We start from the raw sequence: 21224 nt of genomic DNA, 5'->3' as shown, positions 1-21224 counted from the left end.
GTTTCATTTTTAACTGATGTTTTGGTGTAGCAAATAATTTTGCTGCTCATTTTTTGTTGTTTTTTTTTTTTGCTATTTTGAGGGTTTGTGTATTTCCACACCAAATTGTAGAGTACAAAGCGCGGTTTCTGAAGTGACGCAAAACACGTACGATTTTCTATTAACCTCCGTGACAACTTTAAAAAACAACAACTAAAAGCTGTTGTATTTTAAGTGGTTTTGGCATCGAATGAAATAAACGGTTACAAAATACTTTAAAAACTTCTGATGTGATAAGTGATTAAAGTGGAAATCTAGAGATGGAGTGGACTCACTACCTAACGCACTAAAAAGTCATATTTCTTTTAAAAGTTTAAAAAAAATCACTTATCTAGAAAATCCAGTGTTTAACACACTAGGTAATTCCTCTTAGAAAACTCGAACAAATCAACTACGTAGATAATCCATTAAATATGTAAAAACGGCTGGTATGAGTAGAGAAAGCGCTATGTAGAGGAGCGAACAACGTTTCGACCTTCTTATGTCATCGTTAGGTTCACCAGCCGTTTTTACATATATAATTTTCACTACAAGTGAGTTTTCTCGTCATCACGGGGTAGATAGTCCAGTGTCTAGCACACTAGGTCATTTCTCTTAAAAACCTTTTTAAAAAATCATACATCCAGATAGTACAGCACTTACTTAAGATTATAGAACATAAGAGCAAACAAAAATATGGCATCAGTTTTAACGACAACCAGAGCTGTACAGTCTTAAATACCTTTGCGTGACGAAGTAAAAAGTTAGCCACGCCAATCGCTTCCAGATCCATCTAATTATACATAGCTAGCTACAATTTCAATGTTGTGAGATAAAGACCAGTTTTCGTCTACAGTCGTAGGCTATTCATTGTAGTTCCTTCTTTAAAAACTTTCAATTATCATATGATATTAATACACGTTGACGAGTTAATATGTCCATATTTTATGTATATTTATATGTGTGTGTGTTTGTATGTGTTTTATTCACTATTCTCGTCAAATCAAAATCGACCAACATTTATAACTTTTAATGATATCTTTATAATGGTTTCGAAACAATAATACATATTGTACTTTACAACAATATATATTGTCTAACTGCACAATTAACTGCACATCAACTAGTATACTCTTGTCAGCTTATATCCACCAGTCATTATGCCCGAAGCCTAAATTATTAGCATACGTAGAAAGAATTAATCTATATTTATCCTTCAAGTTCTTCGGCATGTCTACAGATCCCGTAGTAAATATTTAATGGCTGCTAGGGTCCACTACCAACAGAGAATGTCGCATTAAGAATTTCTGTGGCTCATTTTGTTGACTCTGAGTTTTTGTCTTTGTTTTTCTAAGTGTCAACACAAAATAAATGTTCCTAGACTTTAGACGGATGTTCATTTTAATAGTAACATTCAAACGCCAGTGACGTTTATCTTAAACGTCTTACTTTCAACACACTTGTCTAATGCATGACATGGAAAGTATAGTACCGCCAACTTCAAAACTCTTTACGAGATTCTGTTGCAGTTTTTCCCACCTTTTTCATTTCAATAAATTTAAAGATATGCACAAAACTTCATAATCTCGTCACACAGCGGTGATGTATGTATATACACAAACGTCTCTAGGACAGGATGCCGGGCTAAACAGTCTTACTAAACATGTCACTGGGCTTAGTTTTCCATGTTTGTTTTTACTAGAACTACAAACTATCATAAGATCTTATGTATTTGATCAAATTTGTAATTCGATACAACCACAACTTATATTCTTCTAATTATCTTACTCATCAAGTTGTCCAGAGATGGATTTCACCTGGTGATCTATTCTGACTATAATCCAAAGCGGTTTGACTTCTGGAATTAAACCACGATTTTAGCCAATCAAAACTACACGCAAAATGGCTACCTGAACTTCTCTTGCAGACAGGAACCACAATTACCGCAGCGGTCTGAAATTTCCACCGGTGCCTAACCCTTCCCTCAGTCGTACACTGTAGAAAAAAGATAAAACAATTAGACGTAATTATTATTTTACGATACACATTTAAATACTGTAAAACAAATGTTTGTTTTTCTCACAATCTTACATCAAACAGATCAATAGCACAAACTTCTTTCAAAAGACAAACAAACACGACTGGTAAGCTTGTTTGGCTGGTAATAAATTGTTTTCCGTGTTATCGTTTGATGCGAATTTGAACTAAAGTGTTTAGTTCTCACAGCTTAAACTGATTTATATGGATTTAATGTTAATAGAAAACCATAAATTATGTGGGTGGGAACTGGAGTTTTTTCTTTTTTCGTAAGCGATTGAATTATATTTCTACTTAACAGATGTCCACACTTTAGATTTTTCTTTTAATTTTACAGGTTTTTTTACACAAGTAAACAGATAATGTAACTATCACTACAAACAAACATGCCTGTTTTTTAAAAAAAGGTGTTTTATACGTAGATGTTGTATTTCAAAACACTTGTAAGTATACATATAACTCTTGAAATGCTAATATTTTTCTTGTTTGAAAAGTAACGCATGCACTGTCTTTATATCAAAAAACGGATAAAAAATTATAAACTAGAAGGAATAGAACTGATGTAAAACTAGAAGGCTGAAAGAAAAGAACGGGAGAAAGGCCAAAATTCAGCTTAAAGAAACCACATATAATGTTATAATTAAAAAAAAAATGAACTGATATAAAGAACGAACGTAAGTTAGAAAAACGATAACTGATACACAGTTAGATAATGATTTTTAATAGTGGGAACTTGTTAGTTATTTTATAACTTTAGAGTCAAAAGGGATGTGACAGAAAAACTGAAAGAGACTATCTGTAAATGTAGGGACATTCCGTTTGAAGCTCTGATGGGTTTGTTTTGAATTTCGTGCAAAGCTATACGAGCGTTATCTGTGCTAGCCGTCCCTAATTTAGCAGTATAAGACTAGAGGGAAGGCAGCTAGTCATCACCACCTACCGCCAAAACTCTTGGGCTACTCATTTACCAACGAATAGTGGGATTGACCGTAACATTATAACGCCCCCACGGCTGAAAGGGGCGAGTATGTTTTGTATGACGGGGATTCGAACCTGCAACCCTCAGATTACGAGTCGAGTGCCTTAACCACCTGGCCATGAAGCTCTGAACTCATTTAAACTCGAAAATCTAGATTTGTGTTAGTGTTAGACAGAAACCATGGTTGAACTAGAGAAAGAAAAATCTTAGTGTGTGAACTTAAGCATGTCAGGACTGTTAAAAACACGTAAACGAAAACCAAGTGTTAGAAAAACTGTCGTTGAAAAAGCAGAATTTCCCTTTTGATTACAATTCGAACAACTATAAAATAATTTTCATTTACACTTTTATACAAAACCTCGACATTGAATGCTCTATGTAAGGAGGATGTACGTAGCGAGGAGGCGGGCTCCTCGCAAGCTGGAGGTCGCGGGTTCGAATCCTCGTCACACCAAACATGTTTGTTCCTTTCAGCCGTGGGGGAGTTATAATGTGACGGTCATTCCCACTTTACGTTGGTAAAAGAGTAACCTAAAAGTTGGCGGTGGATGTTGATGACTAGCTGCCTTCTCTCTAGTCTTACACTAATAAATTAGGAACGGCTAGAGCAGATAACCTTTGTGTAGCTTTGAGCGAAATTCAGAATACAAAATACAAGCAATGCGTGGGTAGACTAGATTTTCAAACCTTAAAGGCCATACGAATGTTCATATTTGACGAGTTAGAAAAAACAAAAAAAAACATAATTATAATTTTTTAACCTACTAATATTTATTCTCCACAAAAAATATATATTATTGTTATTAGGCGCTGAAGTATTTCCAAATATTACGTGCTAGAATGGTATTTGTTTGTTTGAAGTTAAGCACAAAGCTACACAATGGGCTTTTTGTATTCTGCCTATCACGAGTATCAAAACCTGGTTTCTAGCGTTTTAAGTCCGCAGACATGCCGCTGTGCCACTGGGGGGCACTAGAATACTGTATTTTCTGTTCAAGTATTTAGATATGTTCTTACTTGAAAGTAAGAACGTTAACATGTTATATATACAATTCCGTTTAAACACGGGTTAATAAGTCCTCCCTTCTCCCAGTGGCTAAGGAGTAATACAGTGGGCTTAAAACGCTGAAACTCGGGTTTTGATGCCCGTGGTGATCAGAGTACAAATAACTCATTGCTATCTTTGTGCTTTACAACAAGCAAACAAACCAACAAACTACTAGCGCTACTTAAAAACAAAAACAAAAAAAAACAGAAAGTGAAGATCCGAATTAATAGAAACAAGTAACAAACCCACAAGCTGTGAAGGACACTGTGGTACAATAAGGTTACATTGTTTTAACATTAATCGCGCACAGGTATATACAGCACTGTCTGTGCATAACCGTCCCCAATAATGAACTGATAAACTAAGAAAAAGTTGGCTAGTCAATAACACCCACCGTCAACTCATGGGCTACTCTTGTTTGATCGAATAGTGAAATTTTATTTTCAATTTTATAGCGAATCCGAGGACCCAGAGTGTGGAGCTATTTTTAAAGCGAAAGGACACGAATAATAAACTCATGGATTTACAGACCGAGCATGGGTTACGCCCGACTTCACTGTTAGAGAAAAGTTTATGCAGTTTTAGTCAGGAGCTCTAGAAATTTCGCACTGATAAATAATAGAGTTCCTGTACTTTTCAAAGGTACTTAGTGACTCCTTAAATCCTTACGTTTTATGTAACTACTATCTATTTTAACAGCTTTTCTAAAATCATGCACCTTTACTATATATATTACTGATTTGTGTGTTGTGGTACTTTCTGCAATGTTTGAATATATAAATAGTATAGAGACCTGTTAATTTAAACTTTATAAAAGTTGTTTTGGTTTTAATAACAGATTTCCCGCAATTCAGCTATGGAAATAATATTCTCTTTTGTTTTCTATCTTTATCTTGTAATTCATTTTTTCACAAATCGGGAAAAAAAACTCATACTTAGATCAAATCATTATTTTCTTTACTACCACAATGAATATTTTTTATTAGTATTATGTCTTCAATGTTTGTGATTTAGAACGTTCGATAAGACTCTCACGTCGCTATTGGTGTAGAGAAATAAGCCAACGGTTGTCAGCATTTTAAGCAGAACAAAATATGAACCGATTTCAATGAAAATGAATCACTTATATAAAAGTATATTAATGTTTTATGAAAACTGTGTTTGTGACGGAGAAAAATGGACATTATTTTCGGACTCAGGGTACATAAATTACTGTAGCACAGCCCCCCTCACAGTGGCAGAGCGGTATATCTGCATTGTTAAAAACCGGATTTCGATACCAGTAGTGGGCTTAGCACAGATGGCCCATTGTGTGGCTTTGTGCTTAATTCTAAACAAACAAGCAAACATAAGCAATAGAAAATGTAAACATTTCAATACAATAAAACTATTGCAGACCCGTGTTATTATAAAACGACTAGAAATTACTTCTTTAAAACTCTAGGTGTAAACTAACTCCCCTGATAAATTAGTACTATCAACTTGTTCTCAGTATAGCAGTGACGATGAAGAGCTAGCTATAAAGGTTTAGTGCTTACAGCGTCCTCTATGCCATACTTTCAACACTCCAACATCAGAGAGATATTTTGTACTTTCAACGTTCGCTAACTGGAACAAGATGTGTTCCGGGATCTTCTAGGGATTAGTTAAAGCTTAGCGAAAATGATCGCGCAAATGGATCTATGCCAGAAGCACACACCACTCACAGAGACATTGTCTGAAGAGGCCGCTCACCCGTCGTACTCAGGGCAATAAACCACTGCTAACTGGAAACATTACGGAGTGAAACTGAAAGAACAAGTTTTGGAGCATCAGGCATGTGTCAGCCATTAAGCTTGCGAGTACAAGACACACCGACCGCAGCTTGCCTTAATGGGTGAACCCTGAGTTTCTCGTCGTGCATTATGACGTCGATTATTCTTGACTCCGGAAGCCATGAGTGGTCTTGAAGATATAAAGTGTTTTTCGTAGTGGTTATAGAGTTGGTTTCCTTAACTGCTGTTTCGAGCAGCTACAATATCATACTTAAGATGTATATATGTATACACACACACACGCAGAGCCAACTAATATTTTGCGGGAAATTATTTTCTACGTATTCTGAGAAAGTATATTCACACACTAACAATATAAAACTCTCAATGCTGAATTATTAAGTGAATAAGTCGAAAATATAAAAAGTGGTCAGTTAATATGTGCGAATCGGACTAGAAAAAAAAACAACACCAGCACTTCATCCAACAGTCAGTCATTCATAACTTAAGCTCACCCGTAACCTCCCCCTCCCTGTTAATCTATCAGTAGCAATAAAAATAATCTAATAGGGGATAATTTTGCCATGCAAAGTGGAAGACAGACTGACGGTGAATCGTAGAGGTTATTTTAATTGCAAAACGTGGATGTTCTTCTGACAGCTTGAATGGATAACTTAGGTGATAATCTTTGTTTATCGCTTAGTTAATTAAATTATTTTCTCAAGTTCTTATCCAACAACGTAACAATTTGCATACAATATACTAAAGTAAGGCCTATCTTTATTCGTTAACGTAAATAAATATTAAATCATTCTCTTCCATGGTCGAATACTACCTCTCATTTTTGTTTTGTATTTGAAACCAGAGAAATTATAAATATTAAGATTCCTTTTAACACAGTTTAGTTAGTTTGTTTGTTTGTTTTTGAAAGTTGCGCAAAGCTACACGAGGACTATCTACGCTAGCCGTCCCTAATTTAGCAGTGTAAGACTAGAGGAAAGGCAGCTAGTTATCACCACCCACCGCCAACTCTTGGGCTACTCTTTTACCAACGAATAGTAGGATTGACCGTCACATTATAACGCCCCCACGGCTGAAAGGGCGAGTATGTTTGGTGCGACCCTCAGATTACGAGTCGAACGCCCTAACCCACCTGGCCATGCCGGGGCAACACAATTTATCTTAATAAAATCAAAACCAATTAACTGAATTTATTTAATGTAATTATTTTGAAATTATAACAACGTTATAGGAAGAACACGATTTCTTTGTGTTATAATATTTTTCTTGGTTAACACAACTGTTTTGTTTCTCACGATTTAGTAAAACTATTTTTACACACCAACTCTACTAATACGAGGTTAAAATATTTTTTTTTCTTTTATTTGTAGAACAAAATAATAGCGCCAGCAATCAGCGTCGTTTTTCTTTCCAAACATTATTTTGCAGTTAAGTATCTTTATCTCTAGTATCTAATAACCAATACTTTTTCCAGCTGTAACGTAAGTTCAAGAAACACTTAATCAAAATTATAGTTGATCGATTACTGCATATTAATTATAGACTGGTTTTGAAGAAGGGAAGGACGATTAAACCTAACTCTTTAGTTTTGACAACAGCTCCACCTAGAAATGGTGAGAAATTACTTTGATCCTTCTGCTTGTATTGATTTAGGGTATAAACTCATAATTCTCGGACTTAACTAAATAGTCAGATGTTGTTTATCTCAGTACACACAAACTCTCCTTCCATCATTAAGTGTTTGTAACAACTTCCGAGTGAAATACAACAGACATATCAGTTGTTGACTTATTTGAACATCTCTTCCGATGTTAAATTAAGTCAGTTGGTGAAGAATAAATTTTTGTCAATTTTAGTTAAGTCACAACACATGGAAAAGGTTAGGACTTTTAACACTACATTATTTATTCATTTTAACTTCACATTGTTTATTATCACTACACATGGGAAATGGTAAGGGCTTTTAACACTACATTATTTATTTATTTTAACTTCACATTGTTTATTATCACTGCACATGAGAAAGGTAAAGACTTTTAACACTACATTATTTATTTATTTTAACTTCACACTGTTTATTATTTATTTATTTTACTCATAAAAAGAATTGACTGTCGCCATTTACAACTATAGTTCAGTTTTCAGTTTGATGGACCTTCAATGGTCTTTATTTACTTGTCACGCTGAAGCACACCAGACCACCAGGGCCTCGTGATTGAGGCACTCAACTCGCAACATGATTTTGCGGATTCGGATTCCCATCCCCAAACATCTTCCCTCTTTCAGCTGTGGAGACGTTATAATGTGACGATCTATCGTACTGTTCGTTGGTGAAAGAGCAGCCAAGAGTTGGCGGTGAGTGGTGCTGACTAGTTGCCTTCCTCTATTCTATCACTGCTAAACTAAAAACGGCTAACACAAACAGCCCTTTGTAGCTTTGTGTGAAATTAAAACCAAAACCGAAGCACATAAAAGACGAATATACAAATATGAATTAAGAGTAGTAAATTTGATAATCAACTACTTGCTGTGTTTTTACTTGTCAAGTACATTGTGTGTGTTCTCGTGTAACAAAAGCCACAGCGAGCTATCTGCTGACCCAGTCCGAGGGGAATCGAACCCCTAATTTTAGTGTTGTAAATCCGTAGACATACCGCTGTACTAGCGGGGGACTTGTCCATTTTGACTTCCTAGAAAGATCGTTTTTAATTGAACAATAATCCTAATGTGATCTAATTTTTTTCCGTCAGCATCGTTTTTAATCAAACAATAATTCGAATGTGTTTCTAATTTTTAAATGTTAAAGACCAGATAAATAGCTGTTCTTTAAAGAGAAGAAAGAAAGAAAGATAACATATATCCGATTTTATCGCTGGTGTGACAATTGAAGCTTTGTTTAGTCGGTGCATGTGTTTAATTATTACAATCAACTCTCTCGCACAGATTAACATATCAGTAGACGCCTTCAAACAGTTGCGACCCTACCCCCGTTTCCAGCCTGGCTCGGGATTCATGATAAAGGATCTCCGTGACCTGCACGTGACACCGGCTTCGATGTTCTGATTACTCCAGCGCACTGGAGTTCATCCGATTATTATCACAGAACAGAAAGCCCCTACACTCTGAAGTGTTCCTTGATCGTTTTCACGCGATCGGAGCGACTCCGCGGGATAAATACGAACGTTCATGGATCATGTTTCGCGGTGAAGATTCCGTACAAAACAGCTGTTGCAATTAAAAGTATTCTCCTCTTAACAATAATCCACAATCATACGTTGTTAGGTGCCTAATAGAAACAAAAAGTTCCAACAGCTTGACACCGAAGACAAAAAACCAGAAAGAAATTTTGGTCAGAGTTGTTTTATGTTTTCTTAACTAAGAATGTATGTGACTGAATTGATTCAACAGGTAGAACAAACAAATATGAGCCACCGAAGTGACCGAGTTATTTAATACACCGAGTTGTGATAAGTATAACTTATCGCGAGGAATCGAAAGCCGGATTTGTTGAATTTTTAGCATCAATATAGACAATGGGTTATATGGTCACTTGAAGAATCGAACCTCGGATTTCAACGTCGCATGTCCGGATATTTAATGCTAACCTACTAAGGAATGTTAAAGCCAACTACAATTAATGTTGTTGTTTTTCAGAGCCGTTACTATGTACGTACTTCCAACACATTAGAAAACAAAAAAAACTTGTGTTTTTAAAACTATATCTCCCAAGTGTACACGATTGACAAAAGAGTAATACAGGCTATCAATATCAGCTTGGAACAACCTTACTGTATTGTTGGATATAAACTAGGACCTAACGCGCTCCAGTGTTTAGTATAACATACCAGATAGTGTATTGGAACGTTCAACTTAAAACTGTGGAAATCTTGTAATTCTGACAGTTATTACTCCTCTGTTTCGTTAAAGGTATTTGACCGATGCTACTAACTTGTGGTCAGCGGTTCTAAATTAACGAGGCTATTCTTGAACTTTGGGTTCTCTGACCTGGCCATAGGCCAAATGACGTATCATTCAAGTTAAAGTACTGGATATAAATATATATCTACGGGTAACTAATTTTAGAACCCATTTCTCGTCAACAAAGAGTACGCACAATTAACTTATTTCAGTCTTCAGTAAATATATCATGATATTATCAGTTGTGCTTACCTAATGTATGTCCGTGTTCGTGATATTCTATAAGGATACAAACTATTTAAATCTCATAGACGAATTGTTATACAAACCATACTTTGTAATTAACCACCAAGTTATCAGCATGTTTAAACAGCTCCAGACACCATTACAAGTCCCAGTTTCCCAGAAGTAATTGTTTGTAGTTAAGCAGAAATAAGATTTGTATGTTTTACCCCCACGGGTAACGAAACTCGGTGTAGTGTAGAATTGATTGTATTTCCTAGTCCACGTTTTTATTAATATCAAGTGCATTTCTTATAGTCTTAATATTGATTATTAAACTGTTTTTTATATTAATAAATTAATTCATCAGCGAATAATCAACTTGTCTTTATTATTCAAATGTTACATGTTTTTAAATATCTGATGTCTGTATATTATTGTAATCGTTCCTCTGAGCTGGTGTGTACTAAGTAAAAGTGCTTGTTATAAATAGGCCTCACTCGGTATATGCTGTGCAGAGAAGTATAGTTATAAGATATGAGTAAAGTTATAAGTTATATAACAGGTAGATATATTCTATTTAAACAAGTTTAGAATGTTTTACGAAGTTACATGTTCGTGTAATTGCAGTAGCGAGTCAACACTGGCCTATATGCATATGTAAATAAATATACAGTGCCTTCTTGACCGCTCGACAGTGTAACGCTAGTGTGAATGGATTTATATATATATATATAAAGTTGGAATTTTAATGAACAACCTTTGTAAGTAAAAATTATTTACCCAGCGACATTATTAAACAATGTACTATCAAGACATACGACATTTCGAAGAATGGAGTCTTCCATGTTAATACAAGGAATGTACAGCCTTATAACACCAAAATGTTTCGTTTAATTAAACACTCAACGTTTCGCTTCACAACTTCTTCAGAAGTTCACTAAAATACAAACCGAAGCTGACAGTACAAAGCTTCAAATAGGCTTTTATTTCTATTGTTAATATGCCTTATATACACCAGTATGCACTACAAAAATTACATAAGTCTGCGGTGTTATTACAGTTGAGGAAAACTTACCTCAGAGTGTTTAAAACAATAAAGGACTCTTAAACCTTCCCCACGTTAATCTGCATCAACAATGGGCTCTGAAACCACCCTTCAAGTTAACCTGTAGTAAGAATAGGTTCTGAAACCGTTTCTCATGTTAACCGGTAGCAATAATGGACTCTAAAACAACACCCAAACTTAATCTGCATCAACAATGGGCTCTGAAACCACCCTTCAAGTTAACCGGTAGTAAAAATAGGTTCTGAAACCGCATCCTAAATTAATCGGGAGCAACGCCCTCATATTCGTTACGAATACTGTCTAGAAAATAAATATCTCTGGCATAAATGAGCCATTCATAGGATTCCAAGTAACTGTTCTCAAACATAACAAAAATTTGAAGTTTTCAAAGGTTCACGTGTGAAAAGTGAATGATTGCAGCCACACCTGGAAATGAACAGCTGTTTTTATGGTGAGAGAGGAAAGCAGGAAAAACTGGAACTATAGCAACCTTATTCAACCACACGCTTGTCAAGTCTTCTGTCCAATGCACCTTCATTTCCACAAAGGAGTTTTGAAAGCTGACGTCAGTGAAGAAAGTCTGTGAATGGTTTGCTAAGACCCCAACGCTCGTTTAAACAACTTGTTACAATAGAGACTGTGATGTCACGTAATAGTGAGTAATATGGGTCATCAGGTTAAGCAAGTGCAGTAGTTCTAAGTGCAACAGAAGAAATAAAACATCCTTTTCAGACAGTGTAACTAACCTCAGTCGAAAATGTATATTTTGTTATGGACTAGTTCTACAAGTACAGCTGTTTGTTTCTTTCTTTCTTTGTTTCTGAATTTCACGCAAAGCTAAACGAGAGCAACTGTATGTTACCGTCTGGTTTGTTTTGAATTTCGTGCAAGCTACACGAGGGCTATTTGCGCTCCCTCCCTTATTTAGCAGTGTTAGACCAGAGGGAAGTCAGCTAGTCATCACCACTCACCGCCAACCCTTGGGCTACTCTTTTACGAACGAATAGTGGGATTGACCATCGCGTTATAACGTTCCCACGGCTGAAGGGGCGAGTATGTTTGGTGTGACAGGGATTCGAACACGCGACCCTCAGATTACGAGTCGAACTCTCTAACCACCTGGCCATGCCGAGCCTATAGGGTATGGACTGGCTTAACGTGTACCAATAAATGCTAATTTTAGGCTGGATTGTATACTGTACAGGTACAACTGTATGTTATGGATTGGCTTAGCTTTAAAATGTGCTGTGAATTACAAGATTTTAGGAGAACATTGAGGTTCAAGAAATCAATTTAACAAGAGTGTGTAAATGGGTTCGCCTCAACGCTCAATGTGTACAGTGTGTTTCATTATATCGTAACTTGTATTATACAATAGTAAAGCGGAAATGTTCATATAATTTTCCACTTTTTATGTTTAAGTATTACATTTTTCACTCAAGGAAAACGCTGTATTATTGAGAGTATAAAAACGGATAAAACCACTGTACATATTTGAATTTAAACTTTTATCGCTTCAGATTATTTGTTTAAATGACATTTTTGAATCATGGTGAAATATATATAAAGGCTTTTTTTACCATAAAGTTTCGGCGGATAGATACACAGGTGGAGAAAGCAAGGTGTTTTAAACTCTCCCTATGACCTGTGTGTTAAAGAATAAGTGAGCCCTAATTATCCTTCGTTTCCCTTGCTGACTTCAGATAATCGTCCCAACTAAAATATACATACAGCTTTCCTTACTTTGGGCCACGCCTTGCCTAGGGGATCTGTTATTACTAATAATCAATGGTGTGAAAACGACAGACAGTTAAATTCAAGTTTAATAATAATCAAGGTGGCGGCCTGATTCGTCCGCTGATTAGATAGAACTCGACTATATGAACTTCTTTAAGTCACGGTGGATCCAGTTAGAACTTGTTATCACCTGTGTGGTTCACACGTCACTCTATAGGTTTCTATAGTTACTGAAATACCCCAACCAATTCTTACATAGTAATATTTCTTTTAAATGATATCCAAGCTCAATTGTCTGGAATTTGATTTATTTTGGATTACCCCTGAATTTGATCTGTTAATGCATTCAGTGAAAAAAAAACCAACAAAAACTTAAATAATTGAAAAAAACAACAACTAATAAAATAATGATTATTTTAACATGTGTAAAGCCTGTAAACTAAAGCCGCAAGGTGTATTAAGCTATGATCTACAAGCATTAAGATAAAATGTAAAATATACAATATATATTGTATCAGGTCATCCCTCAAGTAATGTATGATTTTAGGTTCAGAAAAAGAGAAAGGATTTCAAACGCTTTTGATGTTAGTTAATCAATACTGTATGTTCCATTATTATTAATTACTTCCTGCCAACGATTCACAAGCTCCTAAATGTCACTTCTATAAAATTCTTGAGGTTTGCAGGAAAAGAATGTAGAGAGGGTAGTTTTAACATCTTCATGTGTTCCAAGCTCTTTTCCATCAAGATAGTTCTGCAAACGTCAGAATAGATGATAATCAGATGGAGCAAGGTCTGGAGAATAAGGAGGATGTGGAAGTTTTTCCCAGTCTAGCTCTTCAATCTTTGCAGATGTGATTCTTGCTGTATGGGACCGTACGTTATCCTGGTGTAACACAACACCTTTACAATTCATCAAAGCAGGCCTCTTTTTTTTCAGTGCAACATTCAAGCGTTATAACTGTTCACAGTAGAAGTCTGATGTAGTCGTTACATTGAGTGGCAGCAGATCAAAGTGGATCACACCAACAATATCCCACCAAACGCTTAACAAGACTTTCCTGGGATGGAGGTCCATTTTGGACTGTGCCTTAGCCAGTTTACTTGCACTGAGCCATTGTCTGCAGCATTTAACATTTTTATAATATATCCATATTATAACCTGTCCAAAAAAGGTGAGTTACGTTCACAAGAGTGCAGGGAAGTGCAAATGTCCACTCTTGCTCTAAGGTTGGCTTCTGTGCTAGTTCTTCAACTGTTACAGCACAATCTTCATCAAGTGCAACCATTAGCAAGTCATCATTAAACTGAACAGGACAACATGAAAGTGGAGCATCACTTAAGCTGTAGTCACCTGATCTGAACTTCTGAAACCACCTGCGACATTTTCTTTCACTGAGAGACTCTGCACCATAAACACCTTGAATGTTTCATGTAGTTTCTGCTGCACTATTGCCTTTTTTAAACTCATAAAGCATTATATGCCTAATGTACTCCTCAGACACATCCATCTTCATAAGGGTTTATTTGATTAATGGTCTGAAAAAGTGGAGTTGAGTTAGTTTCTTTTGCTTGTCTGAGCATTTTTATACACGTCCTACTACATATTTTAGTTATTAAGGCCTTCTACAAAGACTGAAATGATGATGCACTTTCTATATTAAATTTTCAAACATTACTTATGGGACAACCTGATATATAGGACATAGACTTGCCTCTATTTTTTGCTTAAGATTGAAGTTAAAAATTTATTAATCTGAAGTTTCACTGAGAAACATTAGTTCGCTACTGATAACGTATAAGCATGATACTAAGTGTCTAACTTGTCTGGTTGGTGCCAGTCTAGAACATGTTTGAGCTTGTGGGGTTAACAACTCAGTTGTTACTCAAGAAGTTGAAGGTGTTATTATTCAGGTTATTACTACCACAACTTGCAGAGCAAACGAAACATTTCTGGAAGTTATGTTTTTTAAGGTTAAATTTCAGACTTTAAGAAGTACAGCATAACCTAAAAGAAGCTCCCTATTGTTTTTTTTTTTTGGGGGGGGAGGAGGGGTAGACTAATCAAGAAGGTGTTTTCTTCCTTAGTTGTTTCAAATCTGATTCGATACCTGTGGTGTGCACTGCACAGATAGCCATTTTCCCCCTGGTGGGACAGTTGTAAACCTACAGACTTACAACGTTGAAATTCAGAGTTCGATTTCCCGCGGTGGACATAGCAGATAGGCCAATATGGCTTTGCTCTAAAAAAAATTCTAAGAAACTTCTCTGATTTTAAGTTTCAAACACTTTAATTTATTCAACATGTGGCTTTCTGTATTTCTGTCATTTTCAAGTCATTTCGGCGAGTAAAGTTTTTGTTTGATTTTTTCATTTTTTGAGATTTACTTTCCACGTTACACTTCATTGTATCGTTTTATTTCATTTCGACTTGTGCCGTGAAATTTATTGTTAATACGTTTCTTGATCCTGTGTAATTAAAATTCACTTATTTGGGTGTTATCAAAGTCAACGCCCACCAACCTGGAAATTCCAGTTTTCCAGGCCCATAAGACAATGTCACTACTTGTGTCAAGCTTTTAATTGTTTAACACATTATTCTCGGGAATAAGTCTATAGCGCAACGTTTGACAAGGTCTGGTGGCTGACTGGGGCACAATACTCACAATCTGCTGGTCACAGGTTCGATACTCGTGGGCAAACATGCTCGCCCTTTCAGCATGGAGCATTATTATGTTGCTAATATTCATTAGTAAAAGACTATCTGCCTTCTCTCTAGTCTATCCCTTACAAATTAGGGACATCTAGCGTAACTTTGAGCGAAATTTCAAAAGCAAACTTTTTTTTCATTGTTTCAATATAAACCACTAAACGTGCTAGGCAATACGTTAGTTGTTGTTTTTACTATTACATATAGCGATTTATTGAAACTAGGCTTAAGATATGTATATATTTCTGAAATATGTATAGTATGACTTTGTCTTACAGCAAGAAGGTGACCGTAATAATTGTTTTCCATATAAGTATACATAAATACATACAGGGGTGAATAAAAAGTGGCCCCCTTTAATTAAAGATATATTAGAAATAATAGAACCGATGTTACTGAAAGGCCAGGACAATCACCTGATGCCTATCCTATTGTAAATTTATGGTCTGATTTAAACCGATTAACGAAAGATCGCGAGCCAAACAGGGAAGATAAACTTTTTAAAGTACTCCAAGAAGGATGGCAGTCGTTTGTTCAGGAATATCTGAACAAACTCACTGAAAGCATGTGAAGCAGTACTGAAATCCAAGGGAATGCTCAACAAATATTAGCTTGTCAAACTGGTTTGTATTATTTGGAGTTTCATTTTCACGAAAAAATATTACAGCTTAATCATTTTTCAGGTTAACTGTATTAAGAATATCTAAGAACCTACAGCAGGTGCACAAACTTTTTATAAAAAAATGTAACGAAAATCATGAAAAGTTCAGGTATTTACGAAAACCGGAGTTAAAATTAGGATTTGAGATCATATTTGAACAAATCTTGTCAAAGTGTTCAAATATATATAGCTGGACATATTTTTTGTTATATAATAAAAGATATAAAAATTAACAACATTTTCAAGGGATCCACTTTTCTTACCATTTCTAGTATATTTAGTGTGTGTAATAATATGATGATTTAGCTTAAAAAAATCACTTTTTTGTTTTGTTTCTCACACTTATCACTGAAAAAAAAATCTTCCTTTATCTGTTCTCTGAATGCGGCCCTTGATTATTTAAGGAAATCGGTAAATAAAGAAAGATGAATTTGTTCTCGAATAATACGGTTTCAAACACTCTTTAGCACAGAAGAATGAAATACAGATCGAAATGTTGTCGACTGTCATGTAGACATCACATATCATCACGGATCACACTCGTAAAAATAAATACAGAACATCAATTTTGATTAAATGTACTATACTTGACTTCGTGGATTCGAATCCTGGCCGCACCAAAGATGCTCGCCCTTTCAGCCGTGGGGGCGTTATAACGTGACGATCAATCCCATTATTCGTTGTTAAAATAGTAGTCCAAGAGTTTGCGGTGGGTGGTGATGACTAGCAACCTTCCCTCTAGTCTTACACTACTGAATTAGGGACGGCTAGCGCAGATAGCCCTTGAGTAGCTTTGCGCGAAATTCAAAATAACAAATAACAGGTTAATTAAAAAACATAAAAGAGTGTTAAACTGCAGTTTCATCGAGTGCTTCCAATGTCGCAAGTGATATTAATGTTATTGTAACATATATAATTCTATACACTCGTACTCTTTACTTCAAAACAATAACATAAAATGCCAGTTCTTTAAACTAGGATCATATTACCAATACTAATTTTACTACAAACACAGATGAAACAATTGTGTTATGGTTTTGGTTCTGTTTAATTGTTTACGTGTTTCGAATGTTTGTGGATTTTGCATGATATACAATCATTATATTTTTTTATCATCGGCTTTTATATATATTTCTAAAGCAATATTTGAGTATATTATGTATTATTTTTTAATTAGGTTGATTCAAGAAAAGCCTTAAAACTGCGAAAGCGTTACCAGACGAAACAATCAAATATTTGTTTGTTTCGAATTAAGCACAAAGCTACACATTGGGGTTTCTGAGCTCTGCCCACCACGGAAATCGAAACCTGGTTTTTAGTGTTGTAAGTCCGCAAAAATACCGCTGTGCCATTGAGAGGCACACACAAATGATGAATCAAACCCAGTTTTGCTTTAAAGAATATATAAAGAAGGACGTTTTTATTTTCTTAATGGCCCGGCGTGGCCAAGCGTGTTAAGGTGTGCGATTCGTAATCTGAGGGTCGCGGGTTCGCATCCCGATCGCGCCAAACATGCTCGCCCTTTCAGCTGTGGGGGCGTTATAATGTGACGGTCAATCCCACTATTCGTTGGTAGAAAAAGTAGCCCAAGAGTTGGCGGTGGGTGGTGATGACTAGCTGCCTTCCCTCTAGTCTTACACTGCTAAATTAGGGACGGCTAGCACAGATAGTCCTCGAGTAGCTTTGTGCAAAATTCCAAATAATACTTTCTTAATATATATCCATAAACCCATAGTTTTACAAGAACTTCAAAATGTCATTTAAAAATATTAGAGTGACCTTCAGAATTTCTTTTTTCTCCTTTTCTGACTTAAAATGTTAGATTTGTTATTAAAAACAAAGCTACACAATGGGTTATCTATGCTCTTCTCATCACGGGTATCGAAACCGGGGTTTTAGGGTTATGAGTTCTTCAGATTTACCTCTGAGCCACTGGAGTGGGTGATATAATGTGAGGGAGTCTGAATGAAGTATATTTGTAGCTGGTAACTTAAAGCCAGGAGAATATATATCTATACTTTTTTTACTGTATCCATGTGCACATTAGCGAAAATTAACCAAGGCCTTTCAATATAGACATACTTGATAAATAACCGTTTGATTTTTCTCCCACACAAACAAAAGAAAAACACACACACAATAAAACGATATATTACACAACTTTCACAGGATAATGACTAGTCTGTAACACTACTTTGTTTGTATTCAGTGAAGAGTATTGTATTCGATACGAGTCTGACAAGCAGGCGGAGTCGGTGACTCGCACGTGTTTAGATGCCTTGTCCTCACGTTGTAACGTGTAAAGCATGCCCGAAAGCTGTTTGAGACTGCACGTTTAACAGAACGTTTGAGAGAGTCGCCCGATGTCACGAGCTGTCCCGCCTCCCTTGGTTCAGGTGTAATCAATATTAAAACTGGTCGAAGGAGTGTGAATAGATCAGTTTACTTTCATATATATATGTGTGTATTCTAATAATACTCCAGACTCCTCCATGCCGTGTGCGTGTTGTTCATAATTCAAACGACATTGCTGTGCCATTTCCAATATCTAGTGAACAACTGAACGTCTCACTTTCAGTTCTACGATGTAATTAATTCTGATTTGGACGATAATCACAATAATAAGAGGAGGAGGATATACCGAGAGAGCGTGAAATAAAATCAAAGAGTTTTTGCGTACACAAAAGGCGGGGATTCAGACCAGTGGCGACAGCTGGGGGTTAAGGCTGCCTGCCTGCTGTAGGCAACACGATCCAGTCAGACTAATTGAAGCAGCCTAAAGATCTGAGAATGCGTACATTGATTCTATGAAATCGAGATTTATTTAATTAAATTCCTAAATTATTCAAAAGTTGTTTCACTGAATATGCTAACTAAACAGGTGGCGCTCGCTCACAAAGTTCTGTCATCTACTATTGATTAAAGGTTTTAATGAACGTATTTTTACCTGGTACGTTTGCATTCTATCTAGGAACGAAGGTTTTCAAGTTCTCAAAATTAATGGTTTTATAAACCCGCGTAAAGCAACTGGTAATTTTTAACTTCGAAACGTGTTTACTACATAACAGAAACGACAGGCGTTGTTGTTAAAGCTATCATTTACATTTGAACTTAAAAGTTAATTTACTTTATATAAAATAAAACATGTAACTACAGTTATTAACGTTTTTATTCACAACGTGTAGTATTTGTGTTGATTAATATATATACATACACTCAAGAAGTGAATTCTACCACTTCTGTAGCTTTTGTTCGCAGACAAAATCACTATTTACAGAGTCGGGACTAGAATTTTCAACTTTATGCGTACCTGGGATAAATTACCTTGTAGCGAGAGACCCCTAAATTTCAGATATATCTGTCCGTGATTATTTATTATTGATCAGAAGGAAATTATCCGCACCCGCCTCCAAGAGGAACCTGTCCTGACACTTAAATTTGTAGTATCTGTAAATGCCAACCGTTGAAATTACAAAGCATATTCAGCAGCATCATGTCTTAAACCTTTGGCCTTTCGAACAACAGCCTGACAAGCTGACAACTAGATTAAACCTAACAAATAGCGAATATTACCAGGAAGGCTTAATCTCACCTGCTTTCCCTTGCATATCACAATTACACTTACTACTTACAAAAAGTAGGCGAATAAGGTAAATAATGAATAATATAGAAATAAATAACACACGATTAAAATATTACGGATCCAACTACAATATAAGAATCTTAACAGAAATGCCAAAAAGAATAAAACAAACCTTCTGCCTGTGTGTGGTCGCAGAATTAACTTTTCAAAAAATTCTTACTTCCAACAGGACTTCCAGCTTATGGCGAAAAGAGTCGAGGTATTCGAATCAGTTGACCCTCAGCAAATAATGAGCTTTCCGATCGTTAAGGGACCTGGCATGGTCTGGTGGTTAGGACACTCGACTCACAATCGACCAGTCGTGGACTGGAATCCCCGTCAAGCCGAACATACTCGCCCTTACAGTGGTGGAAGCATTATAATGTAACAGTAATCTCTATTATTCGTTGATAAAAGAGTAGCCCAAGGGTTTGCGGTGGGCAGTGATGACTAGCTGTCTTACACTGCAAAATTAGAAACAGCTAGCGCAGATAGCCCTCGTGTAGCTTTGAGCGAAATTCAAAACAAACCAACCCATCCTCTTCAGAAAACAGAGAAGGTAATTAAAGGGTAACAACATATCATGATGTCACAAAGGTAAAACAATTATTATAAAATGAGACTAGTTAACCTCTCCGTTTATTGTTTTCAAATCGGGCACCTGATGGTCTGAAATACAAGAAATTGTCAATTAAGCCAATGTTTCATATCGAGGTTTCATTCAAAAGTTTTCTTAGTTGTTACTTAGAATATAAAAGTGTTTAAAGTGTTATAAGCTCTATGATCCATGGATAAATTTGAAAGAAAATATTTAGATGTTTCACTCATGTGCAGACCTAACTGACAAATAAAAGTTGACCAATGATGGCAGACAGTTGCGAAATAGCCAAAAGTGTTAAAAACATATGGAATTGCTTTCAAATCACTAGTTGATGAGCTCCATAACACAGGAATATTACCACTATCTCTCGATTCTGGCTCTGAGATACCTATTTAGACGAAGACAATATTACACGAGGGCACGTGAACTGAGGTGGGGCATACCTGCTGATCTTATTAACAAAATAATAGCAACGAATATATAGCTTACATCGTGTGCATGGTTCATAGTTTCATGAAATGGCTTACAGTAATACCCCTATAAAAAGTGTTCCATAGGCACTAGAACCATACTGTCACAATTGAACGCTATGTTAATGTACAGACAGTTAGAAATCCCACCATGGTGGCCTGCTCACAGAATTGCACAAAATACCTCACTTACAATAATCTCAAAATAGAAGCAGTAGACTAAAGACATGTCAAGCAGTTTCTTTGTTGTAGTAAAGCACAAAACTATACCAATCTGTGCTCTGCGCCCACCAAGGATATTGAAACCCGGTATCTAGCTTTGTAAGTCCACAGATACACCGGCGTGCCTCTGGTGGT

At 36.0% G+C, this 21224-nt stretch overlaps 1 protein-coding gene across 1 annotated transcript in view; it reads right to left on the bottom strand.

Moving 5' to 3' along the window:
* Nucleotides 1-1058: 1058 nt before the first annotated feature.
* Nucleotides 1059-21224, bottom strand: part of LOC143255153 (uncharacterized) — a 43848-nt gene continuing 23682 nt past the window's right edge. Inside the window, exon 3 of the mRNA XM_076510392.1 lies at nt 1059-2013. Within this exon, the coding sequence (XP_076366507.1) occupies nt 1959-2013 (55 nt within the window). The 3' untranslated portion in view covers nt 1059-1958. The remainder of the gene's footprint in view (nt 2014-21224) is intronic.

This window comes from Tachypleus tridentatus, chromosome 7 (genome assembly GCF_004210375.1).
Source record: "Tachypleus tridentatus isolate NWPU-2018 chromosome 7, ASM421037v1, whole genome shotgun sequence".
NCBI lineage: Eukaryota > Metazoa > Arthropoda > Merostomata > Xiphosura > Limulidae > Tachypleus > Tachypleus tridentatus.
This window is presented reverse-complemented; position numbering and strand designations above follow the sequence as displayed.